This window comes from Rhinolophus ferrumequinum, chromosome 10 (genome assembly GCF_004115265.2).
Source record: "Rhinolophus ferrumequinum isolate MPI-CBG mRhiFer1 chromosome 10, mRhiFer1_v1.p, whole genome shotgun sequence".
NCBI lineage: Eukaryota > Metazoa > Chordata > Mammalia > Chiroptera > Rhinolophidae > Rhinolophus > Rhinolophus ferrumequinum.
Genome location: NC_046293.1, coordinates 55579887 through 55597197, shown reverse-complemented (window position 1 = coordinate 55597197; position 17311 = coordinate 55579887). Strand labels below are relative to the sequence as shown.

The 17311-nt window shown below is 55.3% G+C and overlaps 1 protein-coding gene across 2 annotated transcripts; it reads left to right on the top strand.

Moving 5' to 3' along the window:
- Positions 1-1032: 1032 nt before the first annotated feature.
- ANKRD52 (ankyrin repeat domain 52) lies at positions 1033-17094 on the top strand. 2 transcript variants are annotated; one of them, XM_033117163.1, is made up of 28 exons: positions 1033-1168; positions 1486-1569; positions 2034-2112; positions 2313-2383; positions 3407-3607; positions 4087-4174; positions 4310-4452; positions 4726-4938; positions 5216-5294; positions 5600-5714; positions 5895-5977; positions 6086-6203; positions 6401-6469; positions 6648-6788; positions 6869-6949; positions 8080-8248; positions 8454-8525; positions 8804-9005; positions 9257-9344; positions 9421-9538; positions 10079-10298; positions 10485-10572; positions 10680-10763; positions 10860-11005; positions 11225-11307; positions 11498-11580; positions 11766-11857; positions 12287-17094. In XM_033117163.1, exons 1-28 carry the CDS (start codon positions 1142-1144, stop codon positions 12535-12537), a joined length of 3288 nt encoding a protein of 1095 aa, XP_032973054.1. In that variant the 5' UTR covers positions 1033-1141; the 3' UTR covers positions 12538-17094. The 2 variants fall into 2 exon arrangements, with proteins under 2 accessions (XP_032973054.1, XP_032973055.1); XM_033117164.1 differs by having other exon boundaries at positions 1142-1168; positions 8137-8248; positions 12287-13121.
- The last annotated feature ends 217 nt before the right edge of the window (positions 17095-17311 follow it).

Here is a 17311-nt window from a genome sequence, read left to right as displayed (position 1 = left end):
AGTTTCTCTCTCCAGGAAATAGCCCTGGTACCAATGTCTTGTGTGTTTTTCCAGAGGGAATCAAGATATTGAAAGCAACGAGGAGGCATAGATTGTTGGAGAGTGAGGGAGGGCTTTTATATCTATGCCTTGACACTTCGTGCTACACTTCTTCCTAATACACTTATTGAGTTGTTGAGCTCTGAACTGGTCTCTGAATCACCTTTTATAAATAATACCAATTTTTCAATATCCACTTTTCTTCCCTCTTTTTCCCTTTCTGGGCTGGGACGCCCTCCTTCCACATCTTCCCTGATTGGCTGCTCTCAATAGAGGAAGGGGAAGCACCCCCACCCTTTTCTGGGAAGAAACCGTTGAGCCTTTTAAAAGGTAGCCGCCACCCTACCACCTTAACCTGGCAGTAATTAGGGAGTCGAAAAGTGCCCCTTCTGTTGGCCTTGGAGGTCTTCAGCTGCTGGTTGTCTTAGACTCTTTGTGGGGATTTTTCTGCAGCAGTAAAGTCCTTGGGTTTTTCTCTATGAAGTCTGAGCACTTTTGCTATTTCCTTCCTACCCAACTCATGTCACCGCCAGTGGAGATAGGCGCCTTCCCTCCTTCTAAGGCTATTGCCATATATAATCCCCAGATCTCCACGCGCGTTTCCCCAAGTCTGGGGGGATTTGGGGGTGTATAATAGCTGACCCGAGGAGTTTGCTCCTGCGGAGGCATTGTGGGCTGGGTGAGATCGGGACAGCCATTTGGTGCCATTTGGTTGGAAGGCACGGCAGGGCCAAAGCCCGAGTTGCCGCTAGAGACTTGTGGGGAGATCCCGGGGCCGTCAGACTGGAGCGAAGAGCACAACGCGGCAGGCCTGGGAAGCCGGGAAACCAGCGCGCGAGGTGCGGGAGCCGGGGCCGCTCCGGCCGCCAGAGCAGGGCGGAGGGCGCCGCGGCCCGGGGCGGCGCCAAGGACCCTGCGGCCGGGCCCAGGACGGCCGCCAGGGAGCGCTGCGGGCTCCCGCTCGCCCGCCCCCCGGTAGGCGGGGCCGCGCTCTCCCCGCAGCAGCAGCCGCCGCAGCCGCCGCCTGGGCCGCCCGGTGTCCCCGGTGGAGCCGCTGCCGCCGCCGCCGGGAGCTCGATGCGGACGGAACCCGGCCCGGGCCATGGGGATCCTCAGCATCACGGACCAGGTCAGCCCTCCTGCCTTTTCCCGCTTCCTCCCTCCAGGGCCGGTCGCCGCCGCCACGCGAGCCCGGGGATGTGCGGCCTAGGCTGGGCCCAAGCCCGGGTCTCCCGCGGCTCCCGCCCCGCCCCATGCCGCGCTCCCCTCAATTGAGCCGGTGTCCTTGGGGTCCTGGCGACCCGCGGAGACACCGCGGGAGCCCCCTGCAGCCAGGACCCCAGAGCGGAGCCCGTCCAACGATGCCTCCCCCAAACCTGGTGTCCCCCCGCCCCCCCTCCTGGGTTCCGCTCCGGCTCGTTCCCTGAACGCCGGTTCTCCCTGCAGCCGCCCTTGGTCCAGGCCATCTTTAGCCGAGATGTGGAGGAAGTGCGTTCCCTCCTCTCGCAGAAGGAGAACATCAATGTGCTGGTGAGTTAAGATCAGGGAGGATGGCGAGCCCGTAATCTGGGCCCTGGTGTTCTAGACCCCTCTCCACCAGTGGGGCGGCTCCGTGTCTCCTTGGTTCGGATGAGGCCGTAGCTCTTTCCACCCCGGGATGGGCACCTGCTCTACCGTTAGGGATGGAGAACAGATCAGGCTCGGAGCACAGATCGGGGAGGCTGAGGATGCTCAGAAACGGTGTTCTCTTCTGAATCAACAGTGTCTGCAGCGACCCCTCCCCTCTTGAAAGGAGGAGACTGCTTCGCAGGCCCCTTGGCCCTGACCCCCTGACCCCACACTCCCTAGGTGCTTGCAGTGATCCAGGATTGGGATTTAGGAGGCTGCAGAACCAATGGGAAGAGGTTGTGGGGAGAAGACTGGGGCTCTAGGTGTTGGGCTGGGGTCCTCCGTTAGTTCACCCCCACAGCCACTCCTCTTTTTCACCTTATCAGGACCAAGAAAGGCGAACCCCACTGCATGCTGCTGCCTACGTAGGCGATGTCCCCATCCTCCAGTTGCTACTGATGTCAGGTGAAAGTGGGGAGCTGGAAGGTGTGGCACCTAGGGAGGGGATCTGAGGGGAGGAGCCTCTTTTTTCGTATCCAAGGATTGTTCTCTGGTGCTTGGTCCAGGCGAGGCTATAGCTCCATCCCAATTCCCTGGCCTGATTACCGGCTTCCTTCTCTACCTCTTTCCACCTGCCCTCAAAAGAGGAAATTATATCCCCACAGGTGCTAATGTCAACGCTAAGGACACACTGTGGCTGACCCCTCTTCATCGTGCTGCTGCCTCCCGAAATGAGGTACAGGTCTCCCGCCTCTTTTCACCCTTCGGAAGATGATGAGGTGGTTAAAGGTGAAGGTTAAGGGTTGGAGAGTCTCATTCCTTTACCTTGCAAGTTGATCTACTCCGGCTAGGGAGAAGACCAGCCCTTGGCCCCTCCCTCCTATCCCTAGAACTGGCTGGTAAGGGGGGGCTGAGTGTTGCCAGCTAATGTGACGTCAGGGGAGAGCTTAACACTGGGCTGGCAGACTGCAGGGGGCCCTGCTGCCAGGCCTGAGTGACTCATCCCTCCCTTGGGGGGCTACCTTGGAGTCTGATCCCCCTCTGGGTACTGAGATTTGTTTCCTTGTGATGGAGGGACATGGGTAGTGATCTGTTGCATCCCTGCCCCTCCAACAGCATGAAATTTGACAGCACAGGGGTCAAACATGCCTCATCAGTTGGGTCCATCAACCCTGAAGAGTGGGGAAGGTAGACCTCCCTCTTGGTTAGACGGTCACTTCCCTGGCTCCAGCCAACAGGGAAGGGGTGGGACAGGCCAGTGGAAATGGGGTAAGTGGTGATTAGGGGGGCCATTTTAGCCTGGGTTTTGGAGAGGAGCCATTATCTGTTTTCTTACCTAGGTAATGAAAATGATCTTGTTGCCTATGGAAGGGCTGAAGGAAGCTGTTAGGGGCCTTACAGGATTGTATATCTCTCCTAGGAGCAGTGAGGGCTTAGGATCCTCTTGTTTGGTAGTGGCTGTGTGTGTGGATGACGATTTTCAGGGTCTGGATTGGGGATGATAGTAGGTGGCTTGAAGAAGAGAAGGGATTCATGATTTCCTTAGCAAAGTGGGAAGATTTTAAGCTCTAAGAAGACCCAGAAGATGGAAAGTAGGTATTAAGAGGCTAGATATGTTGGAAAACTGAGAAGAGACTGTGTTGGGGGCGGGGGGAAATGGGGCCACATATGCCATGCTGACCTTGTTCTTCTTCCCATTTCTTATGTTTTACCTCCTGCTCCCCCTCTGTCATCTCTCTTATCCCCTGCCACTCAATAGAAGGTGCTGGGGCTGCTGCTGGCACATTCAGCTGATGTGAATGCCCGGGACAAGCTGTGGCAGACACCATTGCATGTGGCTGCCGCCAACCGGGCCACCAAGTGTGCTGAGGCTCTGGCACCACTGTTGAGCAGCCTCAACGTGGCTGACAGGAGTGGGCGCAGTGCCCTGCACCACGCAGTGCATAGTGGGCATCTAGAGGTGAGGACCTCTCCCAGTCTATGTCTAGCCTCCCTTTCCTTCCTACTCACCTTCCCTGGCTTCTGGGCCATCAGGCCTCAGTAGGAGCACTGAATGAATGGTCAGGTGGGGTTGAAGTTCTTGACTTGGAATTCAAGAGGGTGATAAACTGTCTGGAGTTGTATGGAAAATGTTGGTATATATGCCTTTTCGTGAAGTGAGAGCCATGTCTTTCAACACATTTTCAAAGACTTTTCAAAAGGGTTTAAGAACCCGTCACCTGAAGAGACCTCCTTGAGTTTTGACTCAAACTTCCGAATCTGTGTGGAATCTCCTTAGTGCCTGCTTCCTCTGTTCCCTCTAGTTCTCCAAATTATTCTGCTCAAGAACAAGGACATTAGGCTGCCTCGGCCTTTTCAGGAGCTGAGGCCTCTCTGCTCTTAGGTACATTGAGGGCTTGAACCTGGCTTTGAACAGGTGTCTTTCATATCCTGATACAGACGGTGAACCTGCTCCTCAACAAGGGAGCCAGCCTGAATGTCTGTGACAAAAAGGAGCGGCAGCCTCTGCACTGGGCAGCTTTCCTAGGTGAGAAAGGATTCACAGGAAGAGCAGGAATTTGACACTTAGGATTCCTGGGGGCAGGGAGAGGGGGTTGCAGCCTTCAGAGAGAGGCACTCGGGGCCTTAGAGTGCACCCTCTTTGAGAGCATCCTCTTCCTAGGGCATTTGGAGGTCCTGAAACTGCTGGTGGCACGGGGAGCAGACCTTGGCTGCAAGGACCGCAAGGGCTATGGGCTGCTCCATACAGCTGCTGCCAGTGGCCAGATTGAAGTGGTGAAGTACCTGCTCCGGATGGGGGCTGAGGTCAGGGTGCTGAGCACGGGGGCTGGGAGCTAAGGGCAGGGAGTTGGAGGTCAGAGTCTGTTACGGAGATATGAAGGTGTGGTTTGGGGAGGCATGGAGTATGTGGTGAGAGGATCTGAATAATATTTACCTTAAGTAATAGTGCTTTTAGTCCTTTGGGTCAAGAACCTGAGGGGGCTGAGGCAGTCATTGGATCTCCGGGATTCTTTATTTAGGCTGTCTGTTTAAACTGATACCTCCCTTACCCCCTTACCCTCACCCCTGGAAATCCAGATCGATGAGCCCAACGCTTTTGGAAACACAGCTTTGCACATCGCCTGCTACCTGGGCCAGGATGCTGTGGCTATTGAGCTGGTGAATGCAGGAGCCAATGTCAACCAGCCGAATGACAAGGGCTTCACGCCACTACATGTGGCTGCAGTCTCCACCAATGGCGCACTCTGCTTGGAGCTGTTGGTCAATAACGGGGCTGACGTCAACTACCAGGTGCCTGAAGGGGAGGAGGCTGAGCCCAGTGGGGAGAGGAGCCTGGCCCTGGGGGTCCTGACTATATCTTCCCTTTTGGGTAACTCTCTGGGGGAATTGTCCACTTGCCTCCTGGGTTGATCTTGCCAGGGACCTGGGAGAGAGTGGACTGAGAAGATATCCATATGACCACACAGTCCTCAGGGATGTGTCTTTTTTAAGGGGAACCAGGCATTCTCTGTGCTGTGCACTAACAAAAACCAAACAAACAAACAAAAAACCTGCCATGTTTCCACAGAGCAAAGAAGGGAAAAGTCCTCTGCATATGGCTGCCATCCATGGCCGTTTCACCCGCTCCCAGATCCTCATCCAGAATGGTATGGACTCGGGAGACTGCGCTCCCTTCTCCTCCCCCAGAGAACTCATTTCTAGAAACCCCTTTCCTTCCTTATTCCACCTCCCATCCCATCTTCCAGTCAGGATGGGTACTTGGAGCTATGAGCTGGGCCCTGTGGAAATGGCCCTGCTCTGTCTGCTCCATCCCTAAGGCTTATAAACAAGATAACATGTAGAATGCTTAGCCTGGCACCTGGCATATACTAAGCACCCAAATGGTAGCTAACTAGCGTGAGTGGTTGGAAGCCTAGGTTTGTCTGAATTTGTGTGTGTGCATCTCCCTCAGGCAGCGAGATTGATTGTGCTGATAAATTTGGGAACACGCCACTGCATGTGGCCGCTCGCTACGGACATGAGCTACTCATCAGCACCCTCATGACCAATGGCGCGGATACTGCCCGGTGAGTCAGGGCCCCTGGCCCCACTTCTAGGCTGCCTCAGATCTGTACACATTGCTCACATCGAACATGGAGGCACGAAGAAGCTTGCCAAAGGGAAGCTCACGCTCTTCTAGGCTGGTGGTGGGCCACAGAAAAGAGATCCCTCCTTGACCCAAGGACTGAGTCCCAACTTCTCCCCAGGCGCGGCATCCATGACATGTTCCCCCTGCACTTAGCTGTTCTCTTTGGATTCTCTGACTGTTGTCGTAAGCTTCTTTCCTCAGGTATGTGCTGGTCGGTTGGGGGTTGAGCAGGTGTGCCAGGGAGCAGAGGCCTTTCCCCTCTCTGCTCAGTGCCCTCAGGTAGGATCTGTGGCTGTTCTGGCCCTGCAGGTCAGCTGTACAGCATTGTATCTTCACTCAGCAATGAGCATGTGCTTTCAGCTGGGTTTGACATCAATACGCCTGACAACCTTGGCCGGACTTGTCTTCATGCTGCTGCTTCTGGAGGGTGAGTTCTCTTCCCTCTCTCCCAGGCCTTGAGAAGAGAGATGGGCCTTCCTTTCCTGCCCAGATCTGTCGCCTTCTCACAGTAGGAGGAGTCACAGCAGAAAGTACTGTAGTTCCATCCTTCCTTAGCCCCTCCCTGCGCCTGTGGCTTCTCCTTGAGGTTCTCACTCTCTTAACCTTCGTCCTCCTTCCTCTTAGGAATGTTGAATGTCTTAATTTGCTGTTGAGCAGTGGAGCTGACTTGAGGAGAAGAGACAAATTTGGAAGGTGTGTTGATGTGCAGGCGTATACATAGGGATTGTCTGATTAGAGACAAATGATAGAGCAAGGGGTGGGGAGTTGGAGTCTTAAGTGAAGAGAATATCACAAAGCAGCTTTTGGCAGCCCCTCTGGGTGCATTTGGATCTTTCCATGATGCTTCTGCCCACCCTCTACTTCTCCACAGGACCCCCCTGCACTATGCAGCCGCCAACGGCAGCTACCAGTGTGCTGTCACACTGGTCACTGCTGGGGCAGGCGTCAATGAGGCTGACTGTAAAGGCTGCTCTCCCCTCCACTACGCCGCCGCCTCCGACACCTACAGGAGGTGAGACTCCCACTTTGGCCCTCTCAACCCCATTCACCTCCCTGAGCCTCCCCCTGATTTCTTCACTCTCCCTCCCACAGAGCGGAACCCCACTCATCTTCCAGCCACGATGCTGAAGAGGACGAGCCACTGAAGGAGTCCCACAGGAAGGAGGCCTTCTTGTGAGTAGCTAAAAAGAACCCCTGGGTAGTGCTTTCCCAGCAGTGCCAACTCTGGTCGTCTTATTCTCCCACCCACTGTGAAACCCACCACCAGACTTCTGCTGCTGTGCTGTCAGTCAGCCAGCAGTGTGTTTGGAACACTTTTAAGTTTAGTCCTGGATTAAGCATTGTGGGTAAAGGCAAAAGTATGAGACATAGTTCCTCCCTTTAAGGAACAGATGGTCTTGAGACGATCAGAAAAACCAAACACACAAAATCATTTGTTTATTCCACAAGCATTAATTGATTACTTATTAGGTACCAAGTGCTGTGCTAGGTACTAAAGATAAAGGATGAATTACCCCAAATTTCTGCTTTTTGACAGGTATTAATCTGTTGAGAAATATAAATGAAAGGGCACTTTATACGTTCTAATGTAAGATGTTGATAATGGGAGACTGGGCACGGAGCATATGGGAACTCTGTACAATCTTCACAATTTTTCTGTGAATCTAAGACTGTTCTAAAATAAAAGGTTTATTTTTTAAAAAAGGATACTTAACAATCCAAGAGGATCAGTGTGTGACTTTTGGCAAGTAACTTAACCTCTCTGTACAATTTCCTAAACCGTAGTAGGGATAAGTATGTACCTCATAGAATCATTGTGAGAATTAAATGATTTAATGCACATGAAGTGCTTAGGACAGTCCTTGGCACATAGTAAGTGCAAAGCACGGTGTTATCACTACTAGTACAACTACTAAGCTATGAGAAGGCTGCCAAGGGAGTACACTGGGAAGGTTGGGGAAGGCCTCACAGAGGAGAGGATGCTGGACCAAGTTTGAAATGAGTGGACTTCTACAGATGGCCTGGGAGGAGAAGGCATTTGAGGCAGGGGGTGAGCGTGCCTGGAGATGAGGGGAGAATGTCAATCAGGGCGTAACTGGTACTTGTGCTCTAGGTTCTCAAGGAGAGCGTTCAAAGGATAAAGGAGGGCATTGAAGCCAGAGTGGTGCAGGGCGGACCTGGAGGAGGGGTGGCTCTGGAGCTGGGGTTTCATGGGCAGGAGTTAGCCTATTTAGAGCAGAGGCTGGGTGTTGGCCACCTAGGCCTGGAGGAGCTTTCTTGCCCTTCTCCTTTACCTCTCCCAGAACTGTGCCCTCCTGGACTAGGCCTGTCCCCACCTCACAGTCTACCTCTGCCCCCAGCTGTCTGGAGTTCTTACTGGATAACGGTGCAGACCCCTCCCTGCGGGACAGGCAGGGCTACACAGCTGTGCACTATGCAGCCGCCTATGGCAACAGACAGAACCTCGAACTGGTATGTGTGGGATCTGCCCCGGGATAGGGGAGGCAGGAGCAGGGTACACAGTCTACTTTTATGTTTGTGGATTCTGGAACCAAGGGGTGACTAAATCAGATGGGGTCTTTTAGATCAGGGGCTCAGGGGGTTACTGGGGGTGGGAGGCAGGGATAATATCTCGGGAGTTCCAGAATCTCAGCGCCTGGTGTCCTGTCCATTGCAGCTCTTAGAAATCTCCTTTAACTGCCTGGAGGATGTGGAGAGCACCATTCCAGTCAGCCCTTTGCACTTAGCTGTGAGTCCCATCCTTTTCCTCCTGCCTTCCTTACTGCTACCTGCCCCAGGCCTGCACAAGGTGCATGCACCTGTGAATCTGTCCTTGCCTCTGCCTTCTTGTGGGGATATGGCAAGCGGGCAGTGGTCTGGAGAAGGGATGGGCAAAGTGCAGATTAGGGGCCTGAGGAGCTCGTGGGGAGCACTACTGCCCAGAGTTTCCCCATGGGCCCCAAGAGCAGAGTGGGGCAGTGTTCTGAGCTTCCGAGCTGTATCCGTTGGTTGCCTGCACCCCTCCAGGCCTACAACGGTCACTGTGAAGCCCTGAAGACACTGGCTGAGACGCTGGTGAATCTGGATGTAAGGGACCACAGGGGCCGGACCGCGCTCTTCCTGGCCACCGAGCGAGGCTCCACTGAGTGTGTGGAGGTGCTTACGGCCCACGGCGCCTCTGCCCTCATCAAGGAGCGCAAGCGCAAGTGGACACCCCTGCACGCTGCTGGTTCGTACGCCCTTTAGGCTGTTTCCTCCCCTTCTCACACCAGACCTTGGAGACTGGTCCCCAATCCCTCCTGAATGGGATTGGAGTTGGGAGTAAAGTGGGACAAGGAGGCTGAAAACTTCCTGTCCTGATACGTAGCTCCCAATCCCCTTGCCCCAGGTCTTCCCATAGTCTCCACCCCCGAATCATTTAGCCTTGACCTGGCCTCTTTCCCCCGACCATGCATTGACACAGGCCCCCTTTCCTCCTAGCTGCCTCTGGCCACACTGATTCCCTGCACTTGCTGATCGACAGTGGGGAACGCGCTGACATCACAGATGTCATGGATGCCTACGGACAGTGAGTGTGGGCCAGGGGTGGGTGCAGATTTTCCCATCCCTGCCGGCCCTCACCCTTTGTCCTGCCCCCTCTGTAGAACCCCACTGATGCTGGCCATCATGAATGGCCACGTGGACTGTGTACATCTGCTGCTAGAGAAAGGATCCACAGCTGATGCTGCTGACCTCCGGGGCCGCACCGCCCTCCACCGTGGGGTGAGTGAGCTCCTGGGTGGGTTGCTCATAGCCGGGCCTGGACATGGGAGCACAGGACATCAGACTGTCTAGCACGTGGGCCAGGATTTTGTGCCCAGGGTCTTATTGGGCTTCACTGTGTTTGCTCCAGGATCTCCCTTATTACCTTGCTTTGTAATCATATGCACTACCCAGACTACCCCAAGATACCCTGCCAGCCCTGTCCCTTTGCATAATGATGCCACTACCCTAGTTTTTCTGCACCATCGCGTGTACTAAAGCTGCCTCCTCCTCCATCCCACGGGATTCTATCCAGTTGATCCCTTGGTTTTCTTTTCACTCTGTATCCTCTCCCACTCCAGAATACCAGGAGTCACTCTTGCCCTCCTACTTGGCATAGAGAGTGGAGGACAGAGATGCTGTTCCCTAACACTTAGAATCATTGTAAAGACTACGTTTGGAGCCCTTGATGTGGCTCTACCTTCTGGGCTAGCCCCAGTGACTGGGTATTGACAGGGAGTGGCTGCTCACCCCTACTCCCCATCCCCATGGCCCCCACAGGCAGTGACTGGCTGTGAGGACTGCCTGGCTGCCCTGCTGGACCATGACGCGTTTGTGCTGTGCCGAGACTTCAAGGGCCGCACTCCCATTCACCTGGCCTCGGCCTGCGGCCACACCGCAGTGCTGCGGACCCTGCTGCAGGCCGCCCTTTCCACAGACCCCCTGGATGTTGGGGTGGATTACAGCGGATACTCGCCCATTCACTGGGCCTCCTACACTGGTACGCGTCTGCGGCCTCTCCAGACCAGGACACAGGAATGTGTCCAGACTGAGGATCAGTGGGTTGAGGGAGGGACCCAGTTTGATCCGGATCCGGAAGTGGAATGGAGTGTCAGGAGGCGGGCAGGACAGACGCAGGGAACCTTGTTATTTCTCCCCATCACCACGCTTCCTTGCTCACACCCAGGACATGAAGATTGTCTGGAGTTGTTACTTGAACACAGCCCATTCTCACACCTGGAAGGAAACCCCTTCACTCCTTTGCACTGTGCAGTGTAAGTCCCTTCCTAGGCCCCAGCCCCTCTTAAGGGTGTGTGACCTGTGCCTAGCACAGGCAGTGCACTTCGCTTGCCCCTCCTGCTGAGTCTTCTTCTTCCCCCAGAATTAATAACCAAGACAGCACCACAGAGATGCTGCTGGGAGCTCTGGGTGCCAAGATTGTGAACAGCCGAGATGCCAAAGGACGGTGAGTGGGAAGGAGCCTGCATTGCCTCTCTGGCCTCCTCTTTCTGCCCAGGTGGAAGAGCCTTCCCGATCTCACTGCCCTGACCCCACTCCACAGGACCCCTCTTCACGCCGCTGCCTTCGCGGACAATGTCTCTGGGCTCCGGATGCTGCTGCAGCATCAGGCCGAGGTGAACGCCACTGACCACACCGGCCGCACTGCGCTCATGACGGCGGCCGAGAACGGGCAGACCGCTGCTGTGGGTGTGTAGGGGCCGTGTGTGGAAGGGAGGAGCTCCCCTTGGGTTTTTGCAAGATGGGTCAGCCCTTCCTGTGGGGTTCAGGAAGCAGGAGGCATGTCTTTGGGTGTTTCACCTTCAGTAGATGGGATGCAAAATGTATGCACGTCGGAGGTTGGAGAGCCAGGATGGCTGCTGCTCTGGGGGGAAGTGTCAGTCCCTCTCTGTCCCATTTCTCTTGTAGAATTTCTGCTGTATCGAGGGAAGGCAGACCTTACTGTGCTGGATGCGAACAAGAATACTGCCCTCCACTTGGCTTGTAGCAAGGTACTGCCTGGAGTGGTGGTGAGGAGGGTGGCGAGGGCAGGACGTGATGAAGGAGGCTGGGGCTGCCTTGATGGGAGACAGGGCTGAAGGAGAAGTCAGGACCGGCTAGCCCGTCCCCCTGCCACCCTGCCCAACTCCTCTATGGCCTGTCATGCTTCACAAGTCTCTGCTCTCTATTTCTCTCCCTCAGGGCCATGAGAAATGTGCCCTCATGATCCTGGCAGAAACCCAAGACCTTGGCCTTATCAATGCTACCAACAGTGCGCTGCAGATGTGAGTGCCCAGGGAAGGGGCTCCTGGCTGGGGGAGGCAGGTGGGTGAAGAAAGAGCCACCTGCGTTCCAGGGGCTCTCTGGCGCTCACAGTATTTGTTCAGCGCCCTTGTTACTTTGGCTGGGGGTGGAAGGGCGGCTTGGCATCCCATTGATTTCCTGCTTCCTCTCTTTCCTTTCTTCCAAGGCCACTCCACATTGCTGCCCGGAATGGTCTAGCTTCTGTGGTGCAGGCCCTGCTGAGTCGTGGGGCCACTGTGCTGGCTGTGGATGAAGAAGGTGGGTGGGGTCTGGAGCCCACCGCCTCTCCCGGGTTTGGGGTCAGGGACATGCTTGAGGAGGTGACTTCTTAAACTTGCTATAAACTGGATTTTCTTCCCAAGGGGACTCTTCAGAGCAGGGACCCAACACCAACACACTAGAGTCTCTGAGGGGAGTCTGCTGGAACTAGGTGGGGCCATCAGGGTCATCAGGAAGACCCTCCATACCCCTCGGCATTCTGTCCCCCATGCTCTGCCCTTTGCCCCATACTTCATCAGTCTGCCTGTTAGCTTCCCGGGGTCCTCATGGCCCTTGACTTCTGGCCATGCTGGGTACTTGCCTGCCTTGGTTCCCTCCACAGATAAGAGAGCTCAGGGCCTGCGGGAAAGTGAATGGGGACCCAGAGATACAGAATCCTGTTCCTCAGTTCTCCCCCTTGTCCTGCAGGTCATACCCCAGCACTGGCCTGCGCCCCCAACAAAGATGTGGCAGACTGCCTGGCCTTGATCCTTTCCACCATGAAGCCTTTCCCACCCAAGGACGCTGTCAGTCCTTTCAGCTTCAGCCTGCTCAAGAACTGCGGCATTGCAGCAGCCAAGACGGTGGGTGGCTGCGGGGCCCTGCCCCACGGGGCCTCCTGCCCCTACAGCCAGGAGCGGCACGGCGCCATTGGGTTAGATGGCTGCTACTCTGAGTAGCCCCCCTTCAGTGTCCCTCTCCCTGCCGGTGGCTTGATATCTTATTCTATTTATTTAGAAAAAGTCTATACATTTAGGGCACTTTAAAGGAGAACACGACTGGTTTGGGGGGCGGAGGGAGAAAAAAGCACTGGGGAGCAGCTGCTCACCCCTTTGCCACACAATCCTGGCCTGGCAGGGGTCTGGGACCGACAGGGCGCACCCCAGGCCCTTGGTACCCCCAGGGCAGCCCCTTCTGCCAAGTGTCCCAAAATGATTGCTAAATGCCTGGCTCGCCCTCTCTTTTACCCCATCTCTCAGTTCCCTTTTTCTGCTGCCAGCTCCCCCAACTCTTCCCTGTAACTCTCCCTTCTGTGTCCCCCTGCCCCTGCCCCTACTGCCAGGCAGATCCCCTCTCTTCCATACCCATCACTGCCTCCCTGCTCGGCCGGCTCCTCCATCCCGCAGCAGTGAGAAGCCTTAATTTCTGGTACTGTGTGAGCACTCTGGGGGTGTTCCCCTCCCCCTTCAGGGGCAGCTAGTGGATGAAGGGGGAGGGTATTTAGCACTGGGGCCTGGAGCTTTTCCCCCACTTCTGTACCCCATCACCCCTAAAGTTCAAATGCAAAACACTTGAAGCAGCAACTACTGTACCTGGGCCCCAATCCTGCACTCTCCCCTGGCTCCTCATATGCAAATCAAGGGCTGGTTCTGCCCCCACAGCCTGCCCCTCCCTGCTTCCTCCCCACTCCTGGCCTGGCCCCCTAACCACGCACTTTAACCTTGCTTCTTTCTTTTAACTTCTTTTGGGAGAGCAGAGCCTCTGGCCATTGCCTCCCTGGCTTTCCCTTAACTTTGAGGCTTGTCATGAATTTTTAAGTAAGCATTTTTATCCTTTAGGGGAAGAAACAAATTAATTTCCTGCCCATTTCAAAAACCACAGCCCTAGTCTGTCCTATGTGTTTCAGGCATGTGTTTGCATGTGTGTGGAGGGAGGAGCTGTGTTCTTCCTCCTGTGCCCCCCAGTCCCATAGTTCCTTTGTGCTCCCCGTCTGCCACCACCTTCCATTATGTCTAAGAGGACCCACTGCCCCCAGTCACTCCTGATCTGAAGCCAAAGATGGTGGGAGGGGCAGAGCAGACTAGGCACCGTCACTACTAGGGACCCAGGCTTCCCCTCCAGTGTGAGGATGAAGCTCTGATCTAAGGAACAACCAACAGATACTGAGGCTTGGTCCCTGCCTTCCCAGCAGCAGGGAGAGATGGGATTGAGCTAGGGGCTGCACTGAGAAGATTCCTCAAAGTGGCACCCCAAAAGCCAAACTGGGCCGGAGTGAGGAGGGGGCAGTTTTTTCTCTAAATGTAGCATTGAATTTGGCCCTGGTCCCTTCAAATGCCCTGTCCATCTATCTCCTAGCTAAGCCTCCTGGACAGTTGGACCCACTCCCACTCCTGCAGCCCAGTGTTCCTTTCCTCACACTCAATACCTCAGCCAGGGGCCAAGACACAGAACTTGAATAGAGGTCATGCCCCCTCCACCCCCACAGTGCATCCTTGCCCAGTTTGGCTGCCATCAGTATTGTCCCCTGAGAACTGGACAGGCTTCGTTTACACAGTAGAGGGTCTCCCGTGGGGGATCCCTCAGTCTTCTGCCCCTACCCATGCTTGCTTTATTCACAATCTTGCCCACTTTTCAGTTGTGGCCCCTGCAAATCTTGCCACCCTTGCCAAGGGTGGGCTAAGGGGAGGGGAGGCATCCCAGGGCCCCTCCATCCCTAACGAATACCCTTAACCATACCTCATGCTCATTCCCTGATTCCTGGGGGTTTTGTCCAAGTCCTTCATTCTTTTTATCATGGTCCCTTTTTATCCTCTCTCTCTGTGTCTTGCTTCCCCCACCCCTCAGTTCCTAAACCATTTCAAAGCTTCCAAATGACCATTATTGGTGAGAAGGATTGTGCAGCTTTTTAGTTTTTATTTTTGTTTTCAAAGCCAAAGGGCCTTGCAACGCCCCTCTTGCCCTCCTCCCTCCATACCCTGTCCTCCCCTATACGACAATCAATGTGACCTCTCTTAAGGGCTGCAGCCCCCCACCCTCACCCTGCTGGTTCTGCAGAGCTTGCCCCCTAACTTCAATTCTTTCTCCAGAAATCTTCCCATTCCACCCCTCCCTCTCATTTTGGTGCTGGGAATTAGGTGGTGGGGGGCGGGGGAGCTGGGTCCTCCCGAGAAGAAGACTCTTGGGGTATCAGTCGTGTTCTCCTTTATCCACGTTCGGCTATGACAGGAAGAATTGGAGTATTTGTCAGGAGCCCCAGTGTTTTGCTAGATGAGATTTCTGGTGGCTGCCTGCTCCCTGCTGCCTCTTCAGCACACCGTCAGCAGTGCTGGGGCAGGTGGTGGGGCCTCCTTCGTGCCTCCTCATGTGGCTGTGAGGAGGGTGGAGGACAAGCAGCCTCCTCTCCTTATGCCAAAGGAAATCCCACACCCCACCCCAGCTTCTCCAGCCCCTAGGATTTTTTGAAGCATTTTGACCATTCTCATGGCCACTGCATATTTATTTTAATGTTAAGATTTTTTTTAAAAACCTCTTTGACTTAAACGGGTGTGGAGAAGTAAAACAGGCAGAATGCCCCCCAATATTCAGGGGGTAGGGTGGGGAGGAAACCTCTCCTTCCCTTTGCCCGCCCTCTTTCCCTCTCCCTCTCCCCACCGCAGCTCTAAAGCACTTGCTTCAAGTAATAAGCACTTTTGAGAAAAAGCCTATTTTGAGTGAGGACCTGGGAGCAGCCCCAGGTCCCAGCAAAGGAGACAGCGAGGGCTACATAGGAGACAGGGAAACAGACTAGTGAATCAGAGGGCGAGATGGAAAGAGCCAGTTTTTAGTTTCTGATTTTTGGGGGATATGTTTCTGACTGGGCGGTGGCTTTGGTAGGGTTGTGTACTATCCTTCAGAAAAACGAATGGCACAAACTGTGGGTCCCAGGATGGACCAACAGACCCAGGTCACTGCCACTGTTCAGCTGAGACTGACGGGCCACCTCCCCCACCCCGGGCCCCCTGAGCCATAGGACTGCTGAAAACCACTGAATGTACAGCCCAGGTTGGGGTGGGGAGCGGCCCCTGGGGGAGGGGGCTTCTCCTTTTGTTTGGTGCTGTGGGGGGTGGGAGAGACAAGACTGAGGGACTGCCACCCTACTTAGACATGTGTTCCTTGGGGTGGAGGGGCTGAGAAGGGCCCGCCTCCCTGTCCAGCCCCAGCCACGGCCCCTCTTCTTTCCTCATCCCTATCCGTTTTGACTGTAAGTCCAGCTCACCTTTGCCTTCAATATGTAACCAAAGGAAAACTCAATACTGTTTCCACCGCTGTCTGCCCACCCAAGCACCTTTTTACTCCCTGGACCTAGAAGGGGAGAAGAGGCTGGGGATGCAGGGGGCGTGGGGCCAGAGTGAACGGTTCTACAGCTGTATCCACAAAACCTTCTCTGGGGTCTTGGAAGGGGCCCTGAGAGGTGGGGTGGGGCCAGGCTGGAAAGGCTGGGAGCAGGCACACTCTGGATCTTGTGCACATGCGTGTTTCTTCGTCTGAATGACTCCCATGACTGTGCTCCAGCAGGGAGGCCCCTTCCTCTATCCCTCTCCGCCATTCTTCACCCTCTCCCCCGCCCAGTGTTTATTCCCGCCTCCCCTTCCCACCGCAAAGGAAAATAGCCTTACAGACCCTAGCCCAGAAACCCTCCTCCTGGGGCAAACCAGTGTGGGCCCCATCCTGCCTAGTTTGAACCCTACCTTGGAAGAAGGAGGGCGAAGGAGCAAAGCAGCCCCTTCCCCCTCATCATGGTGGCTCCAGCCCTCCATGGCCTTGACCCAGGTTGGGCAAGGGCGGAGGTGAGGAATCTTTGAGGACCAAGCCCAGTGGTCTGGGAAGAGGGAGGTAGAGAGGGAAGGGTCTGACTTGAGGACTCCCACCTCCCAACCCAACCCCTAGAGAAGCGACCAAATCCCAGAGACGGGAGGAAGCTGGGTGGGGAGGGTCTGCTCTATGAATTACTTGAAGGTACTGACTCCGAGGCTGCTGTCGCCCACTGAGGTGTGAGGGGGACACTGTCACCGCATGTGGGAGGCAGAGGGTGGCGGCTGACCAGAGAGGATCTGCCCTTGGCCTGCCCCCACTCCTGCTTGGCCCCCAGGGAAGTTGGGGAGAGCCTTTCCCTCCCATCTCCATCCCTCACTCTGGGCACCCTCTCCAATTGCACTAAAGTAGCTGTTGTGCCAGTCTTACCCCCACACCAGGGTGGGGTCTCTGCTTCCAGTCCTTTCTTTCTGTCCCACTGCCTCTGCTCCCGTCCTGGACAATCTCCTTGTTCCCTATATTCCTGGATAGCTCAGCTTTGTATGTGTGTGTTTGGGGGTGGGGGTGGGTTCCAGCTGGAGCGGGTTTGGTAGGGGTTTGGGAAGGGCTAGGGGAAAGATGGAGGATGAAATCTCCTACCCCCTTCCTTAACTCCAAGCCACAGAAGCCTGGGAGGGAGGGTACCTACTCTCGCTGCCTGCCGTGTGTCTTGCAGATGTGCCAAAATGGGGGTGGGTGGGAGGGGAGGGTGCCTGGCAGAGCGGCCCCCAGGGTGGCTCTCTCAAAGCAATACAGTTCCTCCTGCCTGGGGGACGGCAAGACAGGGGAGAGGGTTGGGTTGGGGACCTGGGGGTTCCCTGTGTATAGCTATGTATATTCAGGGGTGTTCTCTGTCTGGTACCCGCTGTGGGCGTCTATGTGTGTGTGGTCCTCCCCTTCCCC